Source organism: Leptodactylus fuscus, chromosome 2, assembly GCF_031893055.1.
Source record: "Leptodactylus fuscus isolate aLepFus1 chromosome 2, aLepFus1.hap2, whole genome shotgun sequence".
In the NCBI taxonomy this organism is placed as follows: Eukaryota; Metazoa; Chordata; class Amphibia; order Anura; family Leptodactylidae; genus Leptodactylus; species Leptodactylus fuscus.
The window spans coordinates 177,862,745-177,890,265 of NC_134266.1; the positions used below are offsets into that span (position 1 = coordinate 177,862,745).

The 27,521-nt window shown below is 40.7% G+C and overlaps 1 protein-coding gene across 2 annotated transcripts in view; it reads right to left on the reverse strand.

Annotated features, from left to right (window-relative positions):
- Positions 1-27,521, reverse strand: part of OCA2 (OCA2 melanosomal transmembrane protein) — a 226,507-nt gene that overhangs the window by 137,393 nt on the left and 61,593 nt on the right. Inside the window, exons 3-4 of one of the 2 annotated variants that reach the window (XM_075265188.1) lie at positions 10,086-10,181; positions 108-281 (exon numbers count right to left, since the gene is read on the reverse strand). In XM_075265188.1, coding sequence (XP_075121289.1) covers positions 108-281; positions 10,086-10,181 — 270 coding nt within the window. The remainder of the gene's footprint in view (positions 1-107; positions 282-10,085; positions 10,182-27,521) is intronic. The other variant, XM_075265189.1, reaches the window with a different exon arrangement.

The window sequence follows — 27,521 nt, forward strand, 5'->3', positions numbered from 1 at the left end:
ATTATTGTCTATAGGTAGAGCACTTCTAATAGTACTAGACATTTTCAATCTAAAAGATCCTCATCTGCGCAATGTAAAAGCTTCCTCGCTCCTTATCTGTGCATTACCTTAGTTTTGAAGAGTTCAGTTTTTCTTGAATGTTGTCAAGAAGTTCATATTTCTCATATTTTTCAGAGGAGGCGGATCGAGAAAGGCTACCAACCTCACTACCAAGACGACATCTTTGTTCATACTCGGATGAGCTGTTTTCCCAGGATTCGGCACCACAAATGAAATCTGGTCTATTAAGGTTAACACAATGTGTTAGATTAAAACAAAAAAATAATATATTTGTGTTATTATATGACTAGTTAGTTTTACATTACTTCCTAATAGCGTTTGGTTTTTTATTAGCAGTGTTCATTTTACATCATATTGATAATCAAACGTTCAAGTTATATATGAAGTAAATTTTCTGCTAGTCTGTGACTAGCAATTTTACAGTTCATAAATATCAAAAGGTTAATTTAATTAACACTATCAGAAAATTGGCACCAATTATAAAGGGTTAATTCATCTCCATTAATGCTCTCAATGACGTAATGTAAAATTGAATTACTGCATTATAAAGTCTATCTGCTTTTTCAACCATTGGAAGGGTCAGCTTGACCACCTACTTATATCTACTCCTATGTAAACTGGATATAGAACAGACTTGCTCTTTACTCACAGACTGTTACTATATATTCACCATTATACTACATTGATAAGCTTACGCTAGGTTCACACCTGCGTTCGGGTCTCCGTTCTGTGGTTTCCGTCTTCTGCATGCAATAAGACGGAAACCACAGACCGGGTCTGACCGTGAGCGCCGGTGAGCGTTTTATGCTCTCCGCTGCGAAACCGTTTTTTTTTAATCCGGACACAGAGTACTGCATGTCCGACTCTGTGTCCGGATTAAAAAACCCGGTTTCACGGCGGAGAGCATAAAACGCTCACCGCCGCTCACGGCCGGACAGCTTTCTCACCCATTCAAATGAATGGGTGAGAAAGAATCCTGCACGTTTCCGTCTCCTGTCTCTGTTTTGTGCAGGAAACGTAAACGTGCAGAACGGAGACCGGGCGCAGATATGAACGAGCCCTTACACTAGTGCAGACAGGCACTACCCAGAAAATAACCCCCTCTCCTCCTGACAGTACAGTGCTATGGACTCTACTGTCAGGAGGGGCGTGCCTCACAAACACCCTTCTGACAGTGAAGAGCTATGGTAATGGCACCGATAGCAGGGGCACATAACATGAAAGCTGATAATGCACTGAATTCAGCGCACTGTCGACTTTCTAGCAGTAAATTAAACCGCATGTGCCCGGGGATGTGAAAGGTCCTCTTTAATCCCTTCCTGCTCTTGTTGAGTTAATAGTCATGTCGAGTTAATAGTTAACACTGAAAGCCTTAATAATACAATGCATTAATGTAGCAGACACTGGAGCTTCAAGTTCAAACCCGTGACTGCCAGTGTCAGAAAATACTCTGAAGGTGAACTCCTTAGATGCCATTGATTATGGCATCTGCTGTGGTTAGATGGTTAAGTATAAAAAATAAAATAAAATAAAAGATAAGTTTTAGATTTCAGAATATGGAAAACATAAGTAAAATAAATATATAAAATAAACACAAACCGTATAAACTAAGCAAAGAATCAAAACAGGTATAAGTAGTAAGGGAGTGTACTATCTGTAATGCCTTGCCAGAAGGAGGCAGTATTGGACAGTGGATACCTGTTACCTTAGCCTAGGTAACATCCCCTGTACCTTATACCTTGTATTTTTCCTGGATGCATTTGAAGAGGGGTTTTTTTTGGAGTAGGCAAACATAGGGAAAGGGAAGTCCTAACAGAACCTTCTAAGGTTAGCTTAACATTTAAAAGAAGCAATATGCAATATATTTATTTGTATGTTTAAGATATCATAAAAATGCAACAATTGTGTATTTTGTGCTTTACCAATACATTTAAAATACTCTGTTTTGTAATAAGTACATATATGATTTTTCCCTGAAGTCTATTGTACTTATAAAAAATGATATATGAAACAGACATATATGTAATATTGCAATTATTCCCTTCATCTCTCAATCTCTAATATCATTTCTAGAATTTGCTCATTATTATGTTCTATGCCAAATCTCAAGTTCCCTAAAGATCTATAAGCAATTGTGACTAATACACAGATAACAATATGGCCATATGTAATAAATTTTACAGTCTAATAGATGATAATTGAATTGTTGCATACGTAATGACTGCAATAATTCAATGTTGCTTTCAGCAATATAAATATAGAAAATTAAGGTTTTCTTGGAAAATTCATAAAATTGGATTGCTGTCAGATAACATTTTATACACAAGCAATTGCTTACATTTTCTGGTATGAAAATTCAGTGTTTCCATTTGACGGAAAAAAAGCATTAGGAGAGACTTATTAACCCCTTACCGCCGATCCTACCAAAAATGGCAGCGCCCCTGTGCCTTCAGGAAAATACGAGCGATGATCGTGGGCATTAGTATTGGGTCTCTGTTATATGATACAGAAGAGACCTGGCAGCTACGGTGGCTACTTAGCTCCTGTGGCCCAGTATTCTTATAGTGGGTTGAGGAAGGAGTGGATTCAATGAATGTTCTTGAATTGGAGGTGGTAGGAGATTGAGGACTTGAACGCAAGGCTTGAAGGATAGGGTAGTATCAAAGGCTATCACACACTTGCAAGACTTGAGTAAGTGTGGCACAATTAACTTTGATAGATTGGTCAGGTGAGGGACTCTGCAAGGTGGGAGGGTTGATAAATTCAGTTTTCTCCATGTTGAGTTTTAGAAAGCAGAAGAAGAGGAAGGAAGTGATGGCTGCTAGACACTCTGGAATGTCGTTCAGTAAAGCAGTATGGTCTGGGCCAAAAAGATATATCTGAATGTCATCAGCATAACAATGGTAATGAAAACTATGGGATTCTATGAGTTGGTCGAAGCCATGAGTATAGATGGAGAACATGCACCAACAGTGTGGTATAATGGAATGTGGTGGACCAGGCTGCAGGACATGTTTGGCTTTGCCATGAAGATTGTGATAGTTGTGACAACATGTGTGGCAGTGCAGTAAGCCATAATATGATGGACCGGGCTTCAGAACATATCTGGATGAAGAAAATTCTTCAATAGCAGATTCTTTTTTTTTTTTTTTTTTTTTTTTTTTGATTAGTGGACCCTACAATACAGTGTATATGTGCACACTTGTGCAGCCAAAAAAAAACACTTAAGCCATGAACATTTTTTTCAGATTAACAAAACAACAGCACACCGTGTAGTTGGTGAACAGAGCATTAATCCCCCTTACCCCCTGTGAAATTAAAACAGGTTTTTCTTCTTCTTTTTTTTTTTTCATATAGTCACAGGCAGAATAAGTGCTTTGCTGTTAGAAAAACACTTTGCCAATCTCTTCACTGGCTATCCATCAACCAGTCAACAGAGGCTACCCAAAACCTGTCCCTTCCATGCACCTCTCAGTCTTTTGCTACCTCCCTACATGTAATCTCTTATCCTCTTTCACACAACCGTTTCGGGTAGGTTGACACCCACACCCGTTCTCCACTATCGGATATCCATATTCTGCCAAGTGAAACTGGACAGGGGACCGAAACCTGGCAGTCAGTTTTCAAACCCATTCACTCTCACGTGCGGTCACATTGCAAACCCATTCAAGTGAACGGGTTTGAAAACTGACCACCAGGTTTCCATCTCCTGTCCAGTTTCTCACGACAGGAGTGGAAAACCAGAAAGCAGAGAGCGGGCGCAGGTGTTAACCTGCCCTTCCAAGAATTTTCCTGTGCATCGTCTGTACTCTGGAACTTATTACTATAATACAAGAGACTATCCTCAACAACCACAACCTTCTCCATCTCTTAACCTTCAATAAATTTGTTTCCACCACACCACCTTATGAACTGTTTCTCCCCTCAAGTACTCGCTCTATCCCATTCCCTCATCGATTTTAAGTGCTTACAGGCAGGGTCCTCTATCCTACTGTACCAATTGGTTACTATGTTAGCCTAGTGTAATTGCTTGTGCATTTTGCTTGTAACCCCTCTCTTTAAATGCTCAGCATCATGAAATTAATGGTACTCTAAAAAGAAATAATATTATCTTAAGAAAAAAATCTCAATCTAGTTTAATACTGTGTCTCCTCTTTAACATATTGTTTTTTCTGATATTATGATCAATAAAAATATAAAAATTGTACTCGGTATAAACTACAGAAAGCTAATACTGTACACAGACAGCTAACATGCACATAATGTCCCTTCATTTAAGCAAAAGGAACTTTCAAATAATGGCTGCCTGTGAGATTTCTCCCCATGTAGCCGAATACGCCTGGGTTTCCTAGGAAACCGTTTTCCTGACACTTATGGTTTTTTGATGCACTCTCTTATCTGAGCAGCAATCCATGCATTTGACACAGACATTCCTCATTTCACACTGCAAATGAGAACAAACTGTCTAGCATTATAAAGGCATCACAATAGTGAAGATAGATCTGTAGCCTTTAGAGCATATCACATGAATGTAAACACTATTGTTCTGTCTCTAGAAGAAAGTTGAGTTCTCATTTAATATACAACTTTTCTGCAAGAAAGCAACTGTCTTTTAAAATCATGTGGTGTGTGGAGAAGAGAGGAAACTCTTTCTGTACATGAAAGTGGCATTTTTCATCTCCATTGTATCGTCACAGCTGGTGAACAGATATTGTATAAACAATGCATAGGAAAGTCATGGAACAAATGTTTGTTACTTTTATTTTTCATGATGCGAGTTCTTAGGTGGAAAGTTCCAATATAGGTTAAGCTTAAAAAATGAAACATATAAATGTTACCATTAGAGATGAGAGAGTAGTGAAATATTTGAGATTCAATATTCGTTTCGAGTAGAGACTCAATATTTGACTACTCGATCAAATATCGAATCCCATTACAGTCTATGGGAAAAAATGCTCGTTTCAGGGGAAAATACTATTCGACTAAAGGAGAGTCACCAAGTCCATGAGTAGAAGGAGGAGAGTGTTTAGGAGGAACGCTGTGCAGTTAAAGCGCACAGACCCCATAGACTATAACAGGTCCGTGCGCTTTAACTGCACAGCGCTTGCAGTTGCGCTGATATTCCATGCGGGGGTCCTCCTGCGGACTCCTTCTGGACGGGAGGCAAGCGCTAATGTGAACTTACTCATTCTGCAGAACATTTGCTCTCAGTAAGAGAAGAGGATTCTACAACTATCACTAGCATTAGGTACACCACAGCCACCTTTAACATTGCCCTAAATCTGTCATTAATTTATTAAAACAGAGTAGTTTTATGTATGGTGGTGGAAGTCGTCCCCTACTACAATTGTTACAATTGTGCCTTAAGTATTAGTGTCCCATACTCTAGTGTTGTAGTAATAAAGAAAAAGGATTCAGTTGTGTATAGTAGATTGTTTGTTCCACGTGACAATACCTCTTAATAACAGAGTCTGTATGAGTTTTGCTCGTATCCCCTGTGTCAATAGAAATACAGGCAATTTCTTTGTTGGCTTTATTATTCTGCAAATGACTTTGTTGTGAATCTGCTGTAAAGCACTTTGTATCCTCAATTACCTCAAGTAAATCTCCTGAACATGAATCCTGCCAGTGTCTGAGAGCTTGTTCGGCCACGTTATGTTAGGGTACTGGGTGCCCTGATGTACACCATTAGGTTACCTAATATGAATAGGTGCACTGATGCAGTTCCTCATTACATTTACACAGAGAGTAGTAATATTCTTTGCAGTCCGTTGTGTATACAGTAAGGGACAATGCACAGGTAATGTAGGAAAGATGTTTTTTTATTGCTACATATTAACACCAGGCAGACAGTAGAGAAAGCACTAGAGGATTCAAATATATGGAATTTACTCAAAGGTTGTATGGCTCCATCTGTCAGCTACAGTCTCATGGCAACTTCACTTATTCAATAAAGAAAATATAGAATTGCTGCAGCCACATTGCACTACAATTGTTTTGCTGGGGGATAAGACATATCCTTCACTGTTGTAAAACAAAGGCAAAAACTTAGATGAAGGCAAACACAACATGTAAGTGCAATGAAAAAGTGAGCTCTAAAAGTAAAGTGGCTCACTGGCTTGGTTATCCCCTCGTGTGGCAACACCCAATGTGACTATACGACCTAGAGGCCCATTCCAGGAATAAAGGGAAAATAACTAAAAGATTAAATAAAAAAAAAAAGAGAGGCACCGAGCCGACCTTGGTGTAGTATTTTTCGAATCAAAAAGTCAGGGTAAGTTGAAACAAATGGTCGCTCACCTGGTGGGGTTTTGTGAGACACAACCACCTCTATAGTGTATCTTAGGAATGGATGGCACAGGTAAACGTGGGCGGCAACTGGATATGCGTTTGGGAGACGTCAAGGCAACAATATTGGGGGTTAACCTTTTCACTCGAGGGGAGAACAAAAGAACCGCGCTCGCCCGAGTAAATCAACAAACTTTATTTGTACATCGTGTTTCGAGCCTATCTTGCTCTTTCTCAAGTGCATACAGATAACCTACCCACAGTGGATGATGGGTCACCTATCATCCACTACCTCATAGATTGTAAGCTCTTGCGAGCAGGGCCCTCAGTCCCATTGTGTGAAATGACTTTCTTTTTAATGTATCTTTCTGTCTGTATTTGAACCCTACAAATTGTACAGTGCTGTGGAATATTTTGGCGCTATATAAATAAAATGTATTAATTATTATTATTATTATTATTATTATTATTATTATTATTATTATTATGAAGCATAACCACCAGGGAATGCCAATGAGAGAGGGGATTACTGCTTGCCGGACTTTCCTTCCAAAAGCTAATTCATAAGAAGCAGCTAAATCTAACCTGTAGTTTTTAGCAAAAGTTAAAAATACTGGACTAAGTAGCAGCTTTACAAATTTGTTCCTCTTTCTGCCCACGAGGAAGAGTTGGCCCTAGTTGAATGAGCTCTAACATAAGGGGGAAAAGGAGACCCTCACAAATTTTCTAGCTCATTAAAGCCAACAGAAAGTTCTGGCTACAGAGATAGAAGCGATATTAGTCTAAATTAATCAGTGCTGTTTCACCAGATTTTTTTTTTTCGGAATAGAAATCGACTTTTCTGTCCACTGGACCCTTCAATTGAGCTGCATCCTCAAACGGAAGATCTTGACAACCTTGGCCACTTGTACATGCACTTTTGAGAAGTTATCCCAAACTTTAATATCTTCCTCAATGAATAACAGCCTACTTTTCAACGTCTTGAAAAGACAACTGTTTTTAAGGATCAGCCCATTCACCCAGAACCAATTCCTTCAAAGTGTCATTAATGGGAAAGTCAGTTTTTCTACAATTTTAGAAAAACAAATAACTAGTCCGCTATCGTTTCTGGCTTTATGACCTCCTCAATATTCATGGTACTGCATACCACCTGAATTAAGTAATGTGTTTCCTTAGAAGAGGAAAAATATTTCCTATTGCCTTCATCTACTGGTTCCAGGGGAAGGAAAACAATATCTGACTAGTAAAGGGAGTCTCTGACCGGTGACACCCACTCCTGATGTCACCCACCCAGCTTCTGATCGAGTGACATTATCATGATGTAATAGTACATCACGGTGGCACACATTTCTATGTTGTACTATTATCAGTCATGGTGCAGAAACGTGTTAAAGAAAACATATTTTACAGTAATAACATTCAGAAAAGTTATACAAATTCAGTTATTTGGTTGCATCTGTCTGGTGGCTACAGCTCTTCATAGCACCCTGTACAATATGAGTTTCCATGAATGAGCTGTATGAAATGAGCTGTTAGAATGAGCTGTAAAAAAAAGTGAAGCATTAAATAAATAAAACAGATTTCTGGCATGGAGAATTCAATGATTAACAAAGTAAAATTAGTAGCCTGGGAAGCCAACACCAAAATATTAGTCATCAGGTGCTCATCAAGAGCTAGATTTCTGCTTTATTGGGCTGGCTAACATACAATTTTCTGTCAGATTCCATTAATCAAAGTAAAGGGCTTTGATAGCCTACCAGCGAATCACGTATCATGTCTTACATTAATAATTATATGCTCTGGAGAATGCTGAATGGAAACTTCTAAAAATAGCATATTAAGAATCCAAAAGTTCATTCTAAAAAGCTTGGTTTTAAGTACACAGCCAAGGTGCAATTTTCCCCGAAAACAAAGGGAAGGCACTTTAAGTGTTCTGGAAAAAAAAGGGAGCAAATTATTGTTATACAAATCTTTTACCATTCAATATTTGTAAATGGATTTTCTGGTTGTGCATTGTGCACTTTAATCATTTTTCTCTACAATGCAACATCATTAATAATGAAATGACATATTATCATTGTTTCCTACTCTTACAAAGGACGCGTTATTAACACATTCTAAGATAACACATTCCCAGAGCTTCACAAACTGCAAATTGCAGATCTATTTTTGGTGGACTGTTTAAGATGAATATTGTGCTTCTGAAATTCACTTTCTGCGCAAAAACACTTACCCGTAACTAACCAGTTATCAAAATAAATGTGGAGGACTAGTCACTGAAGAGCCAATATCAAAAAAGTGTAGCTTATATGTGAGGGAGGAGACAAAAATGCTAAAATAATTTTTAATCAACTTTAAGGCAAATACATATTTTTTTTTAACATAATCTCTCTCCCTGTTTTTCAATATACTTTGCCTGTCAGCAAGCTTTCGTGTTCCTGTATATGAGCTGTGAATGCAACTAGATCTACACCTCATAGGAATGAATCTTAGTCCTCATAGGGCTTCTTTAAGACAATCCACTGCCCTTCTTCTACCCAAAAGAATCAGTTCACAAGGTCTTTGCAGACACAAACATACCGTATCCTTGCTAGCCAATCTTTTGTCATGCAAATCACAGGTAAGGTAGCCATTTTTTCTTACACCATAGTCATAAATGAATGTAACACATTAAAACGTGCACAGTGCACAGTGACTGGGCAGACAGTAATTTTGTACAGAAAATGTGTATAAGTGCGACCAATACAATTTTTATATAACTAACGTGTGATTATAATGTAGTAACCACAGCATTCATAGGCCCTTAGCAAAGCAAGGAATAGTCGTCCCCTTATGATTGATAGAAATGTAATATCAGAAATATACACAATAAGAAAACATCTAAAAGCTAGACATCTATGGTCTCTGCAATATACTGAGTGTTTTCCTTCCTCTGAATCAACTATAGTGTTTAAGTATAAGGCTCCATGCACACAACTTTCGGTGTACAAGCTGTGTTTTTATGGCTAGCAAACTGACCTCTTCTCTATTTATGGGCACGTACAGTACACATGACCATGTATGTAAAGCCTGTACATGTCTGTTTTGCGACCAGCACACACAAATAGTGGAGGCATAGGCAGCACATAGGCATCCATTTGCACATGGTTGCAAGCATGTAGCCTAAGGCCGGGGCGCCACGGGCCATAAACTTTGTGATTTACCCACATCAGAAATGCTGCGGGAAAAATTGTGGCGTTCTACAGTACTTGCAAAGTGGATGAGATTCATGCAAATCTCATGCCCACTTTGCGGAAAAAACTTTCCAAAACTGCCGCGGTTTTGAAAATCGCAGCATGTCAATTATATCTACGGAAACGCTGGCAGCTTTCCCATAGATATAATGGTAATAGAAAGTCAGCGGAGGAAAACTCTGTGAACTTTCTCTTCAAAGCAGTGCAGGAAGAACTGCGATGCGTTCACACTTTGGTTGTATTAGCATAATTTTGCTGATAGAGCCCCTTTAATATCCCTAAATGAAACCCTAATATGCAATACCTGAGCTGACAACACAGGAGCACTAGGACCAAGAGACAAAAAAAACTAACTGGATCACCCGAATACCAGTAATAGACAAGGAATAAATTCCTACATCAAAACTGGAAACAGAGCACAAAAAACTAGAACAAACCACTAAAATAAAGCACTATCCATACTCTAATAGATAGATACATAAAACTGTATGTAGCCAGACTTACCTTTTGTTTTCTGAGTGATCTTTCAATAAAGGAGTCCTCTCTGTGTAACTCTCATCTTTCACAGGGCTGAATAGTTTTGATAGATTAAAGGGATATCTACAAAATTAAAAAGTTGCATGGAAAATGGAAATTAAAAGTTTTTAAAAAGAACATAATAAAACTACAGAAAATAAAAAGTCCCATAGCAGATAGTTTGCAACCCTAAGCCTAGAAGAAGGTTCTTCCTTTACATTTTTAGAGACACTTTTTAAGTGTACATGCAAAAAAACCCCCTTAAGAGCAAACTAAGGTATGTCAGACTACAAATAAGGCTACATTCACGTCATGCTTATTACATCCCTTTAGCAAATCTATTTAATTAATGCAAAAATGGATGGAAAGAGATGCATCCCTTAGGCTAAGGCCCCACGGGCCATAATCGCAGCGCTAAAGCGCTGCGGAAAGAACCGCGACTTGAATGCACTGTGGTTCTTTCCGCTGCGCTTTTAAGAGAAAGTTCGCAGAGTTTTCCTCTGCGGACTTTCTCTAAACATTATATCTACGGGAAAGCCGCCGGCGTTTCCATAGATATAATTGAGATGCTGCGATTTGCAAAGCCGCAACGGCTTTGGTATCACAGCGTGTCTGCGCTGCAATTTCTTCCGGAAAGTGGGCATGGGATTCGCATAAATCCCCTTTTCTTGCACTGTAAAATGCCGCGATTTTTCCCGCAGCGTCTCCGCTGCAGGGAAATCACGGCGTTTACGTCCCGTGGGGCCCCGGCCTCAAATGGTTATACTAAATGGATGTAAAATAACATGATGTGAATGTACCAATCACATTTTGGGTTTATGTTTGGCAGGAACTCTTGAAACAGTAACACTAAACATGTAGACATATATAATTCCATAAACACACAATTGCATATGTCTGGAAAGAAAAGTGTTGGCCAAAAAAGCAATATTGTACAACAGATTATAGATGGAGAGCTTTTCCTCGCATATTTGCAAGAATATCACAAACTAGATTTATTCTTCAATATACTCTTTGTTATCTACTGTTAGGATCACAATAATCACCACCACTATTAGTAGTGCTCCTTTCTCACTATGGACTCTAAGCACATAACTTCAACAAGCAAGAAAAAAAAAATTGGAAAAAGTAAAAATAAAACTTAACTTTTAATTCCAATAAGGAGGCATAAAAAATATTGATGAAATACAATGCTTATGAACACACTGACGCTTTTCAGGGCATCTGCCCGTCAGTCATAGAATAGAGTTTACAACAGATTGTTCAGAATAAAAACCTCTCTTAAACCAGAAACACCTGAGTGTCAATTAATGACACATAACATATGCGCAAGACACGGACACGGTTAGGGATAAAATCCCGGGTCACAATTACCAATCATCTCAGCAAACACACTCAATAATAGAGACCTTCATCAATTCCATAGATCCCAGAAACAAAGGAACATAATGAGTAATTATGGATTCAATACACAATGCAGATCATATAAATAGATACAGATCACATTGCTCACAAATCAAGACACACACACAATAAAGAACATGTGGACATGAAACATAAATAAACACAGTAATAAATAAATACATATACACTAATGTTATATGAACACAGCTGTGTAAAAAAAGAGGTGGAAATCGCCTAAAAGTAATTTACTGATTGTTCTATATTGCTGAGAATCCCCATGGTAATCTTGGGATTTATGAAATTCCTATGCATGTTGTGATGGACCTTGTGCCAAAAGGTCTCAGAATCCATGCTGGATGTAACCCATGACTCTGCTAGTCAGTACATGTAATGAAGAAGCTGGAAGTCACAAGGATCACATGACCTGAGTTATGCGGCCATGAAAACCCAGCAAATACAAGTCATGTGATTTACTTAGCCACCAAATATAACCCACATATGATGAAGTTTATGGAAAGATGGAAATATACAATCACTAAATATCGTCATGCTCTAAAGTATCTAAGAGTCTATATTAGACTAGTAGACTTATTGGTTGAAATACAAGCTGAAACACAAATAAATAATCAAAAAAATAAAAAAAAAATAAAAAAAAAGGAAAAAAGAGAATTTTGAAAAAACATATTTTCTAATAGCAATAAGATAAATCAGATTTCAAATTGAGGCCTGCCTTATAGCAAGTAGCTAACTCGAATATCCAGTATGCCTTCCTACTGAGTAACTTCCTTCTCCAATTGGTCCCATGGGATGGTTTGTGCTTAGTATATGTGATCATATAGACCACATGTTTAGAGTTTCTGCCATTTTTTATATTAAAAGTCTTTGTGCCCCCTGTGTTGGTAAAGCTAGTGGTCCTTCTAGCAAATTTGCAAACCTGGAATCTAGGGGCCCCACATTTATAGAAACCCCTTGGATCAAGCCATCCAGATTTGATAATTTGAGTTTTATCACTATAAAAACTCAAGTATTAAACAACTTTTAGGGTTTTGCCCCATCAGGATACAAATTGGCAACCTTCTTGAAGAATGATTGCCAAAGTGTCATTCTGACATAAGATTGGCAGATTTTTGTGTATGGTGGCAATAACATTATTTGTAAGATTTAAAAAAAAGTCACCAAGAGAAAATATATTCTAAATATTTATTAAATCATGCAATGCACACACATATAATATATATATATATATATATATATATATATATATATATATATATATTGAGAAAGGTCCCGGTGTGGACCGATACGTGGTGTACTGCTTTTTCCAACAAAAGGACATTTTCCATCCATACAAGTTGCTGACAGACCGGATTGTTTATATATATATATATATATATATATATATATATATATATGGCATATATATATATAATTACATCAGTACAACATTGACAATTGGGGGATAACTCCATGTTACTGTGTCCTAGCTCACAGCGAATTACACAATCTGCATAGGGAAATGTCAATCATGACAATCAAAGTATGTGTGGTACAAAAGGTGGCAAAAAGCGACTAAGCATCATATATATATATATATATATATATATATATATTTAAGTGGATAAACTACGGATCAGCCATAGTAAAGAAAACTATATCAAATATATACTGTACTGTACATAACTGTACACTTTGACAGTTATATAAAGAGTATATACTAGGTCACTAGACTTTTAATAGATAAACGGATATACTCCTACATGCATAAGTATACTCAAATATACATATAAATAAAAGCAATAATGTATTCAGATATTCAAATTAATCAATGCCACCAACATAATAACACATAGCGTGGGTGACCCCCAAACACGACGCAAGTTTTATCTTATTCCAAGACTTTGTCTTTATGCCCATAATGTGATCTTCCAAATCTTTCATTTTTGTTTTTCAAAAGTATTAATCCAAGAAGTGAAAACGTGGTGGGATTGTACTACACTTAAAACATCACATGTGGCTATAAAGAAAAATCTATTTTTGAGAGACAAACAGGACTAGGATTCGGGAGTAGTGTACACGTGGAGAGATACCATCACACATTCCACTCCTAAATCAATATTAAAAAAAGAATAATGGACATTAATCTTTGGGTGGAAAGTTTTATTCTTCCACATGAGTTTCTTTGATGTCTTCTGAAGTCAAGTCAGAGCCTTCCGATGTGGAACAGTTATTTTACCTGGAGCGGTGACTCTTCATTTGGCATAAAGCCCTTGGACTTTGTATAGACATAGAACTCATCAAAATTGGGTTTCCATAATCCAAAAATCTGAGACACAGAGTAGGACGGAAACACAGGACCAAAGCAAAGACACAAGGATATTTATTAACCCCCATAGAACAGTTGGGAAATGTTGACATCAACATTTAGTTATGTGAATTTATCTTCATTAGAGCTAACGAGGAATCCAAATTATTACTAGATAAAGGTCTAAATTTTTCCCCTAATAAGAGATTTAATTATTTAACACTATGCTAGACGGTAACAAATTTTTTTCGTACATTAACGGTTAAAAGACTTTTTTTTTTAACAAAGTAAAGATTGTATTTTAGAAAAACAGCAGATCAGATCTACAACTAATGAATTTTCAGATATTTCCTTTTGGGAACAATGTTGTTTGAATTTAAAAGATCCACGATATACAGAATCGGACAAAAAAAGTCTGCAGAGTACATTCAGTTGAAGTTAAAACAAATAATCCTTATTTTCATCCTACATCCTCTAGAGTTCCAGCATTAGATCAATTTCAGCACACTGTTGAAAGGGATCTAACCAGACTATCTCATATTTCATCCCAGAAAAAATATGAACAAAACCTCACATTGAGAGAACAAACATCTCGGAATAAAACTCTATAAGGATGATAGAATAATTAATAGGATGGCCAATAAAGGTGATTCTTAAACAAATTAATTATTATGAGAGTCTTGTGAGAATATTGCATGATGAGTCCACTTACAGGGTTCTGGAAACAGACCATACACCAATTTTTGCCCAAACATTAGATTTCATCATAGCAGAGGGTGCTGACCTAGGTATCAATCCAGATAGAGAATCCAATCAGCTTTCCCAAAAATACACGAGAATATCTCTGTCTCCTTTGTGCCTAATTATTACACCCAATGGCATGTTGGGAGGAATGCTTTCTTTACTCTGATTCAATTCCATATTCAAAATATATTCATTGGTATGGCCGTTATATTGACAACTTGTTCCCGGTGTGGTCAGAAGAAGGTGGGCTTATACCCAAGTCTGTTGACTACATTAATAATAATGGCTGGAACCTTAAATATACCTATAATACTGAAAGTGCAAATGTCAACTTCTTGGATGTTACTTTGAGAGGGGGTGTAAAGAGGGGATTAGTACATACATCATCTTACTGCAAAGAAGAGGTAGGAAATACTATTCTCCAAGCCTCGAGTTATCATCCCAAACATACAATCAAATCCATTCTTTTAGGGTAAATGACACGTATGAGAAGAGCTTGTTCCTCTGATGAGGATTTTCAGTTACAAAGTCAGCAAGTTAGCCACCGACATAGACAAAGAGGACATCCTTTATGGTCAGAGCCAATGAGAGTCCAAAAGACATCCAGATCTGTCCTTTTGCATCACTAGACTCATTGATTTAATACAGATTTAAAGGAATTAGATTTTTTCAACCCCCAATCTGCCAATCTTATGTCAGAATCACATTTTGGCAACCATTCTTTAAGAAGGTTGTTTCCCAACAGGGCAAAGCCCTAGCAGCTATTTTATCCCCAAGTTTGTATAGAGATAAAATTAAAATTATCAAATGTCCATAGATTCATTCAAAGGGTTTCTATAAATGTGGAGCTCTTAGATGCAATCCATTGGGAGCAATTGGAGAAGGAAGTGACTTTTTACATTTGTTTTTTTATACTTTTTTCTGTACTTTTTTTTTTTTTTTTTTTTTTAATTCAACAAGTTTTTTATTAAGTTTTTCTTGTATGATACAGGAAAGGAAACGTGAATGAGTAACAGTAAACGTTACAACAACTTAATATAGCGAACAAATGATACAGGGGTATCGAAATTAACAAGTCCAATATGCAAACAGGAGTAGAATCGGTAAGTAAAGAGAGAGCATCAACATATAAGGACTACAAATGCGTCTGATCAGGCTTTCGTGAGGGTATGGGTGGGTTAAGGATTAGGTAATCAGGTGGGTAGGTCATAGGGGATGAAAAAGGGAGAATAATGGAAAGGTAATTAAGAGTGGAGACATAGGGTCGCGGTCCCCGCGAAGACCCGTGGTGTAAGCAGGCCTGCCTACAGAATGGGAGGGGGTGGGGGGGGAGAGGGGAAGGGGTGTGGGAGGAGGGAATGGGAGTGGGGAAGGGGGGGAGGGAAGGAGGGGGGGAGGGGAGATGGATAAAGAGGCAGAGAGTGAAGTGCGAGAGAGAGGGAGGGGGGGTCCATAAGAGCTATGAGCACACTGAGAGGGAGCAAGAGAAAAAAGAAGAGGAGGAGAAATGCTTAGAAAGAGAATAAGGGGGAAAGGACGGGGTAGGGGGGAGGGCAAAGAAAAGAACAGCTACTCAGTGAGAGTCAGTAGGAATTTCCACGCCACTATGCCAGTCCAGGCGAAGATGGAGGGGGCGTATTGAGTCGGGCAGTGAGACGGTCAAGCCACGGTGACCAGATCTGGCGAAATTTGTCATGTGACCGATGGGTCCAGCTTAGAAGCTCTTCAAAGCGCGCAATAAGATCTACCTTATGTATCCAGTGTTGGGAGGAAGGGGGAACAGTCTGCAGCCAGTGGATAGGAATGAGCGACTTGGCCGCTGCTAGCAGGTGGGAGACCAGGACATGTTTAGAAGGGTGGTATTCAGGCGTCGAGGCTGACAAAAATATCATGGCAGGTGTGATCTCAAGCTCAGGATGTCCGATGGATCGAATTGTATCTTGTATATCAGTCCAGTATTGGCGAATGAGCGGGCAATTCCACCAAATATGTAAATAGGTGCCTTCCTCTTGAAGGCATCTCCAGCAAAGGTTTGTGGGCGCTAGGCCCTTGCTGTGAAGCCATGAGGGGGTGCGGTACCATCTCGACAGCAGCTTATAATGACATTCCTGCAGTCGAATACATCTAGATGGACCGTGTGAGTGTTGCAAGATAGAGTCGATCGAGTGGTCCGGAAGGGTGACTCCCAGTTCCTTTTCCCACATGGTGATAAAACTCGGTGTAGTATATCTGATCGGGGCGACATATCTGTGCAAGAGGCGTGATACCCTTCTGAGGAGAGGAGTCTTAGATGATATTAATTTTTCAAATTCGGTAAGTTTCTTCCTGAGTGGGAAGTTGCGAGTTAGGAGAGTTAAACAGGCTGTCAGGTGTTGAGTGTGAAGGAAAGAAAGAGAGAGGTTCGGGGTCAGCGCTAGGATTTCCGAGAGCGGGCGGAGACCTTCTGTAGTCAGAATGTCCAGAAGAGTTATAGACCCAAATTTGGACCACATATCCCGGTAAGGGGTGCCCTCTAATCCAAGGAGGGCCGGGAGAGCAGCCAGTGGCATCAGTGGAGAAGGCGTCGGTGCAAGTTCAGTACCCAGAGAAGACCAGATGGAAATGGGCCCTTTTAGAAGGGGGTTGGTTTGAAGTGTCTTGTCCTCTCTAAACGAAGGGATCCAAAGAGCAAGTAAAGGAGGAGGAGAGGTCGGAGGAGACAAAAGGTGGAGCGGCAAAGGAGAACGGATGGGAGAGGTAAGCTCCAACCACCATGCCAGTTGGTTCGCTCGGTAGTATTTGCAAATATCCGTGAGACCGATCCCTCCATATTGCTTCCTCTCCGTCAGTTTCCCCCACGCAATCCTTGGGGTCTTATTTCTCCAAATAAACTTAGAGAAAAGACTCTGTAAGGATTTAAAGAAAGCCGGCGGTATGAAAATTGGAAGCATCATGATTTTGTACAGGATCTTCGGGAGAATATAAGTCTGTATCAAGCTTTTTCTACCGAACCAGGATAAAGGAAGCAAAGTATATGTTGCGAGGGATTTGGATACTTCGTCAAGAAGGGGAGGAAAATTGCGGGCATAGAGATCCGATGAGCGGGAGGTAAGATATATGCCAAGGTACTTCAAGTGGGAGTTCGACCAGGAAAAGGGGGTCATAGACTTGAGACGCGTCGCTCTAGGTGAAGGGAGAGAGATATTGAGGACCTCCGACTTCGACAGATTAGGTTTGTATCGTGAGACTCTACCAAAGTCAGAAAGAACATCAGCCAATGCTAGTAAGCCGTCCTCGGGGTTGGTGACGACGAAAAGTACGTCGTCTGCGTAAGCCGTGGAGTGCAAGGTAAGGTCTCCTTTCTCCAATCCTCGGATTCTGTCATCTTGCCTGACTTTTTGAAGGAGGGTTTCCAACACCAGTATGAAGAGTGTCGGGGATAGAGGGCAACCCTGCCGGGTCCCATTAGTGATAGCGAAGGTGGGGAAGAGAGTGCCATTCACTCTCAGTCTGGCTGTAGGGGCGTTATACAAGGAGAATATAGCGTCGACAAAGGAGGGGGGGAAGCCGAACTTGAGCAAGGTGAGCCTCATAAACTGCCAATCTACTCTGTCGAACGCCTTTTCGGCATCGACACCTAGCAGGACCAAAGGGGTATTTGAATGGTTAGCCCAATGTATTAGTGGAAGGAGCTTAGCAGTGTTATGCTTCCCCTCCCTGCCATAGACAAATCCGGATTGTTCGTCATTCACCAAGTCTGGGATATAGGATTGGAGGCGTCTAGAGAGGATCTTTGCCCAGACTTTCACATCTACATTCAGTAGCGAGATGGGGCGGTAACTACCACAGGCAGATGGGTCCTTACCCTCTTTGGGGATAAGGGTCACATGGGCTTCCTGGGCTTGAGGCGGTAGGGACTGCCCATTCAAAAGCGCATTGCAGAGAAGGGAGAGCTGGGGGGAAAGAACTTTTCGGAATTTCTTGTAATAAAAAAGTGGTAGACCATCCGGGCCAGGGCTCTTGCTCGTCGAGAAGCTGTTAAGAGTATCTTCGACCTCTTGCAGAGAGACCGGATCAAGGAGAGAAGAGGAGGTTAGGGGGGAAAGCTTGGGGAGGGAGATAGAGTCCAAAAAGCGAGTCATCAAGGTTTGTCTCTGGACAGGGGAGGGCTGTGAGTCTTCTGATTGTAAGTTATACAAAGAAGAATAGAAAGTGACAAAAGCATCAGCAATGTCTGAGGTGCGCGTGAGGAGTTTCCCCTTTGAGTCCTTGATGCTTGCAATATAGGATCTGGCCTTTTCCTTCTTGATAAGGTTGGACATTAGGCGCCCTCCTTTGTCTCCATGCGCGTAAAGGAGTTTTCTATAGTGAAGGTGGTGCTTAGCCGCTCTAAAATTAAGAACATTGTGGAGTTTGTTCCTCAGTGAGTCTAGCTCCGTCTGAAGAAGTGAAGACTGTGACTTCTTCCTAGTACGTTCAATATCTGCTATCTGCTGAAGAAGGGTGTCCACCTCCTTCTGTCTAGTCCTCTTCGTCTTCGATGCCAGGGAGATCAAGACCCCTCTAATATAAGCCTTGTGGGCTTCCCAAATAGAGGTTTGTTGTACATCTTGTGTAGAGTTTAGATGAAAATACTCTTCCAGATGTGTCAAAAGAGAGGTATAATTCTCCTCCGAGTCCAACAAGGACTCGTTAAGTCTCCATGTCCACTGAGGTCGAGGCAGATGACCCAGGCGCAGAGTAAGGGATACTGGAGCATGGTCCGAGACCGTAATAGAGCCTATATGTGATGAAATTAGTTGCTCTAGGAGGGGGCGGGAGACAAATAGGTAATCCAGGCGGTGAAATGAGTCGCCAGGGATTGAGAAAAAGGTGAAGTCCTTAACGTTAGGATGTTGCGTGCGCCAGGCGTCAAGAAGATTCATCTCATGTAGAGTGCCTAGAAGCTTACCAAGTGATCTCTGTGTAAAGATCTGCGAGGAGGAGGAAGAGTCAAGCTGCGGATGCATAGCTACATTTAGATCAGCCCCCAGTATAATGGGCCCCTCTGCAAAAAGTTTCAGAGTTTGGAGAGCATCCAAAATCCAGGAGATCTGGCCTCTATTCGGAGCATATAGATTTGCGAGGGTGTATGGCTGAGCCGCGACAGTGTCTTTAAGCAAAAGAATCCTACCCTCCTGATCCGCATAACGTTCACGACAAACAAACGGTACAGATTTACTAACTAGGATAGAGACTCCTTTAGAGGCAGACGTGGGATGAGGGTTGTGAAAAGCTAGAGGGAAATGACGCTTAGGGAGTGTCGGGACCCGGCCCTCCTTAAAATGAGTCTCTTGTAGAAACGCAATTCCGGTGTGTAGCTTGTTCAGTAGAAATAGGATGTGGTGCCTCTTTTCAGGTGAATTGAGGCCTTTCGCATTAAAGGTAGAACAGGTGATGCGAGCCATGGGCGCCGCTGAGGGGAGAGGCGTGGGGAAGTAAGAACAAGGTCTGAGGAGGGAGTTAGATATGAGAAGAGCAGGTTAGGAGTGGGAGAGGGGAGGAGGAGCAGGAGGAAGAAAAAGAAAGAGGAGGAAAGAGAAGGGGGAAGAGAAAGATGGGTGGGAAAAGTAAGACTAGAAGAGGGACAAAAGGGAGGGAGAGGACTGGGTATAGGTGAAGGGTGAGGGAAAGGGGAGGATCTGTGGTAAGGATAAGGGGAGGAGGAGCGGGGGAAGGGAAACCGCAGGGTCCGCGCCCCAAAAAAATAAGAGTATGAGAGAGTACGGCTAAACGCCGCTGAGGGTATTTGAGTGCAGTGGATTAGATCTGCGTATCCACTGAGAAGGTACAATAAAGTATTCAGACAACTACTAGGGGAATGTGAGAGTGCGTGTGAACGCAGGTGTTGTCAGAGGCAGAGAAGAGTCCTGATCAAAACACGTGTCCATAACATAAATCTCCATAACGGATAATAATGAAAACGATATAGAGTCATAACAGCATGTATAACATTTCCATAGAGCCAATGAAAGAAAGGGAACTGGGAACCACAAACCATGATAAGGATAATGGGAATGGGGGGGGGGATGAGGGAGATGGGGAGGGACCAGGGAAAGGGAAATGAGGGGGGGGGAATCGTGGTGGGGAGAGAATTGCAGAGCAATACTAATACATGGGACAAACGGAGGGGGGGTGACGGACGGGAAAAAAGGGGAGCAGAGAAGGGGGGGAAGGGTATGACAATAGGGCTCTTTAAAACAGAAGGACAAAAGCAATCTTAGTAGTCATAGGAATATCAGTGAGCAATATTAGGCAGAGAAGCAGAAAAGATCCATAACCACGTATGCAAATGTTAGAATTAGAATGAAGGACCCGTGGGAGGTGGTGTATACATCACAGGAGCATTAAGAGTGTGTGTGTCAGCGCCCGGGTGATGGATCTAATGCTGCTGCTGTAGTAACAATATAACCTTAATACACATCGCGTATAGGTATGAACAGCAATAGAAAAATAAACAGACATTGATAACTCCCGACAATCAAGAGCTCCAGGGGAAGGAAAACGAATCTGAAGCTGAGACCGGGATCCAATCAACCAGAGGTAAGTAAATGAAGTAGTAAAGGGAGGGGAGGGGTATGAGGGGGGGGGGGGGGGAACGGGCAATGAGAGCGGGACAGTGACTAGATGGGAGGGGGGGGGCTTGCAAAAGTGCGGGAAGGAAAAGAAAAGGCGGGAAAGATAAGTAGGATGGGGAAGGAGGGGGAGGGGGAGGGGTGGACAGGGAAGGAGGGGGGAGGGAGGGAGGGGGAAATAAGAAAGGGGGGGAGGGGGGAGGCAAAGAAGGATCAGATGTACAGCGGTAGAAGGGAGCTCAAAAGTTAAACTTCCAAGGCATACTAAATAAAAGCATCCTAAAATGACATCATAGAACATCAATATCAGTCCCTGAGGTCAAAACTCAGGAGAAGTGTGGGTAATGAAAGCGGGTATCTCTGGTGGGGAACCCGGTATACTGTAGACATGACAGGGAAGCGTGTCTCACCTATCCCAGGGACAAAGCCGACGGGAGCATACCGGACTTAGGATGTGTTCGCCTACTCTTAGGCGATTTGGTTCTCCCCGGTGTGCGGGGTGGCGTCGCAGAAGTAGTCGGCAAGTCCAGGGGTGTCGGGTCTTGCACCGGTAGCCAGGAGGGAATGTCTAAGGGGGGTATGTCCAGGGCCAAATAAAGACCATCCAGGTCTGCGGGGGAGTAGATATTAAGCCGTCTACCATTTTTCAGCACCGATAGGCCGAAAGGGAAGAGCCAGGAGTACTGGAGGTTCCTCGCCCGTAGGGTGTCTAAGAGGGGCTTGAGGACCCTTCTCTTTTGGAGAGTGGCCGGGGACAAATCCTGGTAAAAATGTAGCCACGTACCTTCATGGGTGAACTGAGGCCTATCTCTCGCCACTCTCAGGATCGCCGTGGTGTCTGCAGAGGTGAGGAGGGCGCATACGACATCCCTTGGTGGTTCATCAGGGTTGGGTTTAGGACGAAGTGCCCTGTGCACTCGTTCGATACGGGAGGTAGTAAACGGCATCTCCACATTGTGTAGGTCGGACGCAGAGGACAGAAGAGCCTGGAAGATAGACGAGACAGCCTCCGGCAGTGCTTCAGGAAGAATCAGCTCCGGCAGGCCACGGATGCGCACATTTCGGCGGCGACTCCTGTTCTCTACATCCTCGAGAATAAGGTAAGTTTTGTTAAGATGTTCCGTGTGTAGATCTATTTGTCTGGTATTGGCTTTAACCGACTTCAGGAAGACGGAGTGCGTAGCTTCTAAACGGTCTACTCGTTTACCTATGGCCTATGTGTCTGCGTGGAACTCCGCCAATTCAGTCATGACCGGAGCTATTGCTTGGGCCAAGGCTTGTGCCAAGGTTTTCTTCAGATAGGTCCGGGATATAGGCGCCGAGGCATGGGTCACAATCGGTTCCGCAGGATAAGAGTCCATATCGGAGTCGGCCGTTGCTTCTCCCACGCTACTGTTGTCGTCAGGCGCCATATTGTCGGCAGGGAGAGATAGCTTCAGGGAACTCTTCTTCAGGAATTTATGCATCCCAGGTTGCGAACTTTGGGGTTTCTGTGAGCCAGGAGTATCAGAGAGTCTATCCTTGCCAGTTCTGACCATTTTATGCTGTTATGAGGCTGGATGGAGATGGATGCGGACACTCGAGTGGCAGAGCTGCAGATTAAGCTGCCATCACGTTCCCCGGTCAGGCTCCGCCCCCCTTTTTTCTGTATTTTTCTTTGTTTTGCTTTTGTATTGTTTTGTTTTGTCCTTTTTATTTTATCTATTTGTGTTTCAACTAAGCCCACTAGTCTAATATAGATACTTTAGAGTGTAACAATGAAACAGATATTTAATGACTATATCTATAAACTTCTTCATATGTGGATTGTATCAGGTAAGTAGGTCACCTGTGTCATGTGATCTTCTAGAGGATCTTAAGATGTGTTATTCATATATATTTATATTTGCTGGGTTTTCATGGCCACATGACTCAGGTTACGTGATCCTCATGACTTCCGGCTTCTTTATAACATATCCTGACTGTCACGTTCGTGTCTATGTCTAGACCCAAAATCCGGACTGCAGACTGCACCGCTAAGGGAACAGGGGAGGGAAGCTTTCCCTGACGCTACGGCGGCTAGCTAGGCTCTGCCTGCGGGTGGTTGTCAGCTGTTCCCAAGCTAGCCTTGGCCCCGACAACTCCTGGCTCTCTAACACATAGGCCTAGCTGACAGAGAGGGCGAGAGCTGCTAGTGAGTTAGGGACTGGGGATACTAAGGTGGTCACCCCTGCAGAAACCAAGGTGCAGCTGCAGACAAAACAGGATGGGGTGTGCTGGACAACAGACACGCAGCACAACACAATACGTAACAAGAGAATGAGGAGAGGGACAGTGGATAGGTAAGGAAAGGGTTAACACAGGACTGGGACAAAACAAACTGGAACACAAACTTCCTCACAAACACCAAGACAGTGGCAATCAGAACTGTAGGACAAGGCAGAGTGGAAGTGTGCAGGGACAAACCAGACTCACACAGAAGGCAACACTCACACCACTTCCAAGTCAGCTGAAGTTCCAAAAACACTCCTCCTCCCTGAGCCACAAATTCTATGTAGGCTACAACAAAAACCAGCAACTAGTGAAGCCAGCCCTCCTAATAAAGGCCCCAGAATCGTCCCATAGGATAATGACAACGACCAGCACCTGAGGTTCGCTCCAGAGAACCTCAAGCATACTCTGAAGGCCGACACCAAATGCACAAACAGAATGGACTAATGGCAAGGAAACCACCCAAAGACCACAGAAGCCCGGATCAAATCCCCACCAGAAAAATACACAATTTATTTACCAGAATTCAGGTCGTGACACTGACCAGCATAGTCATGGGTTACTTCTGACATGGATTCTGGGACCTTTTGATGGTTAATAATTGTGATCTGGGATCTTACCCCCAACCATGTCTTGCGCATATGTTATGTTCCATTAATTAACACTCAGGTGTTTCTGGTTTGGGAAAGGTTTTTATTCTGAACAATATGTTGTAAACGCTATCCTATGATTAAGGGGCAGATGATCTGAAATGTGTAAGATGGTTACTATACATTATATTCCATCCATGTTTTTTATTCCTCCTTATGGGAATTAAAAGTTAAGTTTCACTTTTACATTTTCCTTTTTAATTTTCCAGCACTGGAAACATTTTTTTTTCAATTTTGTGTACACTACACCCTCAACCAAAGGGTTCTTTTCTTAGCACTCAAATATCAAATACCAATAATCTCTTGGAACCCATAGACATGTAAGTGGACTGTGTTTGCATTTTTTCTAGTTCACTTCTGGTTTCTCATGAATCAACTTGATACGTGAATATACATACAAGAGAAACCTACACAAACACACGGGGTTCCTCCAAAGATTGTAAAAATCCTCCAACTAGTAGACCTCCACCCTAGAATAAACTGCATAAACATTTTTTTTAAGTGAGAAAGTTATTCTTTTAAAGCTGTGGCTACAGATATATATTCTAGAAATAGAAATATTGCAGGAAACAGAGATTGAAATACTTCAAGTGTACTATAGTCTAATCTTTTAAATGCAGACTGATAAATATGGATTTGAGTGATAAACAGATTAGACATTGACCTAGCTGCAGAGCTTAAGAAAATAAAAATCAAGAAACATAAAAATATTCAAGGAACATTCCAATTTTTGAAGAGGACATGGTCTATGCAGTGGCAGTTTTATTTTGATACTAAACATTATTAAATTTGTAGACATAGGACACAATGTGCAGTTTAGGTAACCATTTTTTAGTTCAGGTTCCCAACTGAAATGTAACTATGGATAATGCACAAATTGCAAAAATACCCTATTTTCAATATTTCTGGAACAATTCCTGGAACTCACAGTCCGCTCATTTCCTTAAGATGTTCACTAACTTCTCAGACTGGTCTATACATATTGAGGGAAACTTATCAACCCCCATACCAGACATAGTAAACCATTGTCCAATTATGAAGCCTTTTCTCATAATTCTTATACGATATCAATTATTTTACTTGATTAACTTTGATTAATTTCTTGATCATTCGACTGATACTGATTTGGTAAAATGAACCACTATAGAAAAAATCCTGCTTGAGGAAAGTTGCACGCTGTGGAATTTTACAAAATGTTTCATGATTTCTATAATAATGGGGAGGGAAAAGAAACACATTTTCTCCCCAGCTACCAGCCCATATACACTATGCACTTCTCAGGTCTGCCACATATATTCTCCATTCAAAAAATTTAAGAAAAATGAATTTAATGAAAGCAATGCACAGTTTGGTTATATTAAAGTTCGGAACAAAATGTACTTCTGCCTACATTTGCAATAACAGCTTTATATACTGTAAGGAACCCCACAAAGCTGCTCATTTGTTTTTATTCTTTCGCCCTGTACTACAGGGAATACTGATGTGTAAATAATGATACAGTCACTGTCTTAGCACAACCTTCACATTAGCTCGCCGCCAAATGAGTTTCCTAGCTGGTCATGTGATTAGCAGACTGCCCTGACAAGTCATCCACTTGCTGGAAGTAATCTTTCTATGTAAGTCTATGAGAGAGTCTAGGCAACACATAGATTTGCAGAAACCTGTGACTTCCAGCTGTTGAACAAATTTACAGGTCAGTCTTCTGCAAACAGCTGATCAGCAGGAGAGCTAAGCAGTTAGAACTCTACTGATCTGAGATTAATGAGCTATCCAAAGTGTAGGACTAGCTCTTCCCTCTACTACACACATATACACACACATGCAGGCTTTCTCGAAAGGTTAAAATAGAATACAAATATGGCAAATTTAAATTATTTATTGAAAGTTGTGACTAAGGTATATCATTTAGAAATAAAAATATTACAGGAATCTAAAACTGAAGTGTAATATAATGTAGTATTTTAAACACAGACTGGTAGATATTAGTGAGTGATGAACAGATCACACATTAACATAGCTGCAGACCACTTTAACATAAACATATAAAATTAGGCATTATGAAAAACTTTTATAGCTGTTCCTTTTACAACTTACATATACCAATATAGTTATTTAAATGAAATTTCTAAAATAATTTACTGCAGAAGGATTTGTTTAAAAAAATTAAAAAAAATCAACAAAAACACAAGTGCTCCTCTGTGCGCTTCTTCCGTCCTGCCCATTCACCCTCAAGTGTTCAAATTGATGCTATATTTTGTGTAACAATACAAATCAGCATGTAAATCTATTTATATAGTGTGGGTTCTGGAGACAGAACACATTTACAATAACATATATAGAGCATAATCCTTCAAGAAAGTAATGCTAAAACAGTGCAAAGAGCCGAGTCTTTCCCTGTCACTGCAAAAGTAAAATGACACACAATTGACACATCTAGCTTGAGACTGAAAACCATTTTCACGTAATTGACAGTACAATCCAATGTGCTCTTACACAGCACGCGATTATGTGTGAACACTTCTAGGCCTTCTGAAATGTACATTTCAAATATCCTAACAAAGAAGAGAATATATTTTCTTACCATTATAGGCATTGGCTTAGCAAATACATTGCATAGTACATAAAAGGTATATACTGACCTTTCTAAACTTCAAGTATTCCACGGCTTTTCATACTTTATGGATTACATATTATAAATCTCACCAATTTTAGGTTTTATAAATTATACTTACTTTCAGACATGGTAAGATAAAGCAAATCTCTAGCCTTACTAAATTTGCTTCCTAATAAAAAATAAAAATAAAAAAAATCAATAAATAAATAAATTTGCTTCTGTGCATTTTAAAGGTTTCGGAATTGCCAACCTTTTTTTTCTTCTTGATAACTAATTTTTCTACAGAAAAAATGGGAAAAATTGTGACTCCAAAAGTTCTTTTTACTTATCTAAATGAGTGGATCATTGTTTATCCTCATCAGGTCTATGATATAAAAACTTGCACCCACTAAATTCAATAAATTCAGTAAACTGTACAGATACCTTATTAAAGAGGACCTTTCACCACTTTTGGGCACATGCAGTGTTATATACTGCTGGAAAGCTGACAGTGCGCTGAATTCAGAGCACTGTCGGCTTTCCCGATCTGTGCCCGGTGTAAAGAGCTTACTGTGCCGGTACCGTAGTGCTCTATGGTCAGAAGGGCGTTTCTGACAGTTAGCCAGGAACGTCCTTCTGTCTCGCGGCGCCAATCACGCTGTGCTGTGGAAACGCCCTTCTGACCATAGAGCACTACGGTCAGCTTTCCAGCAGTATATAACACTGCATGTGCCCAAAAGTGGTGAAAGGTAGAGATGAGCGAACAGTGTTCTATCGAACTCATGTTCGATCGGATATTAGGCTGTTCGGCATGTTCGAATCGAATCGAACACCGCGTGGTAAAGTGCGCCATTACTCGATTCCCCTCCCACCTTCCCTGGCGCCTTT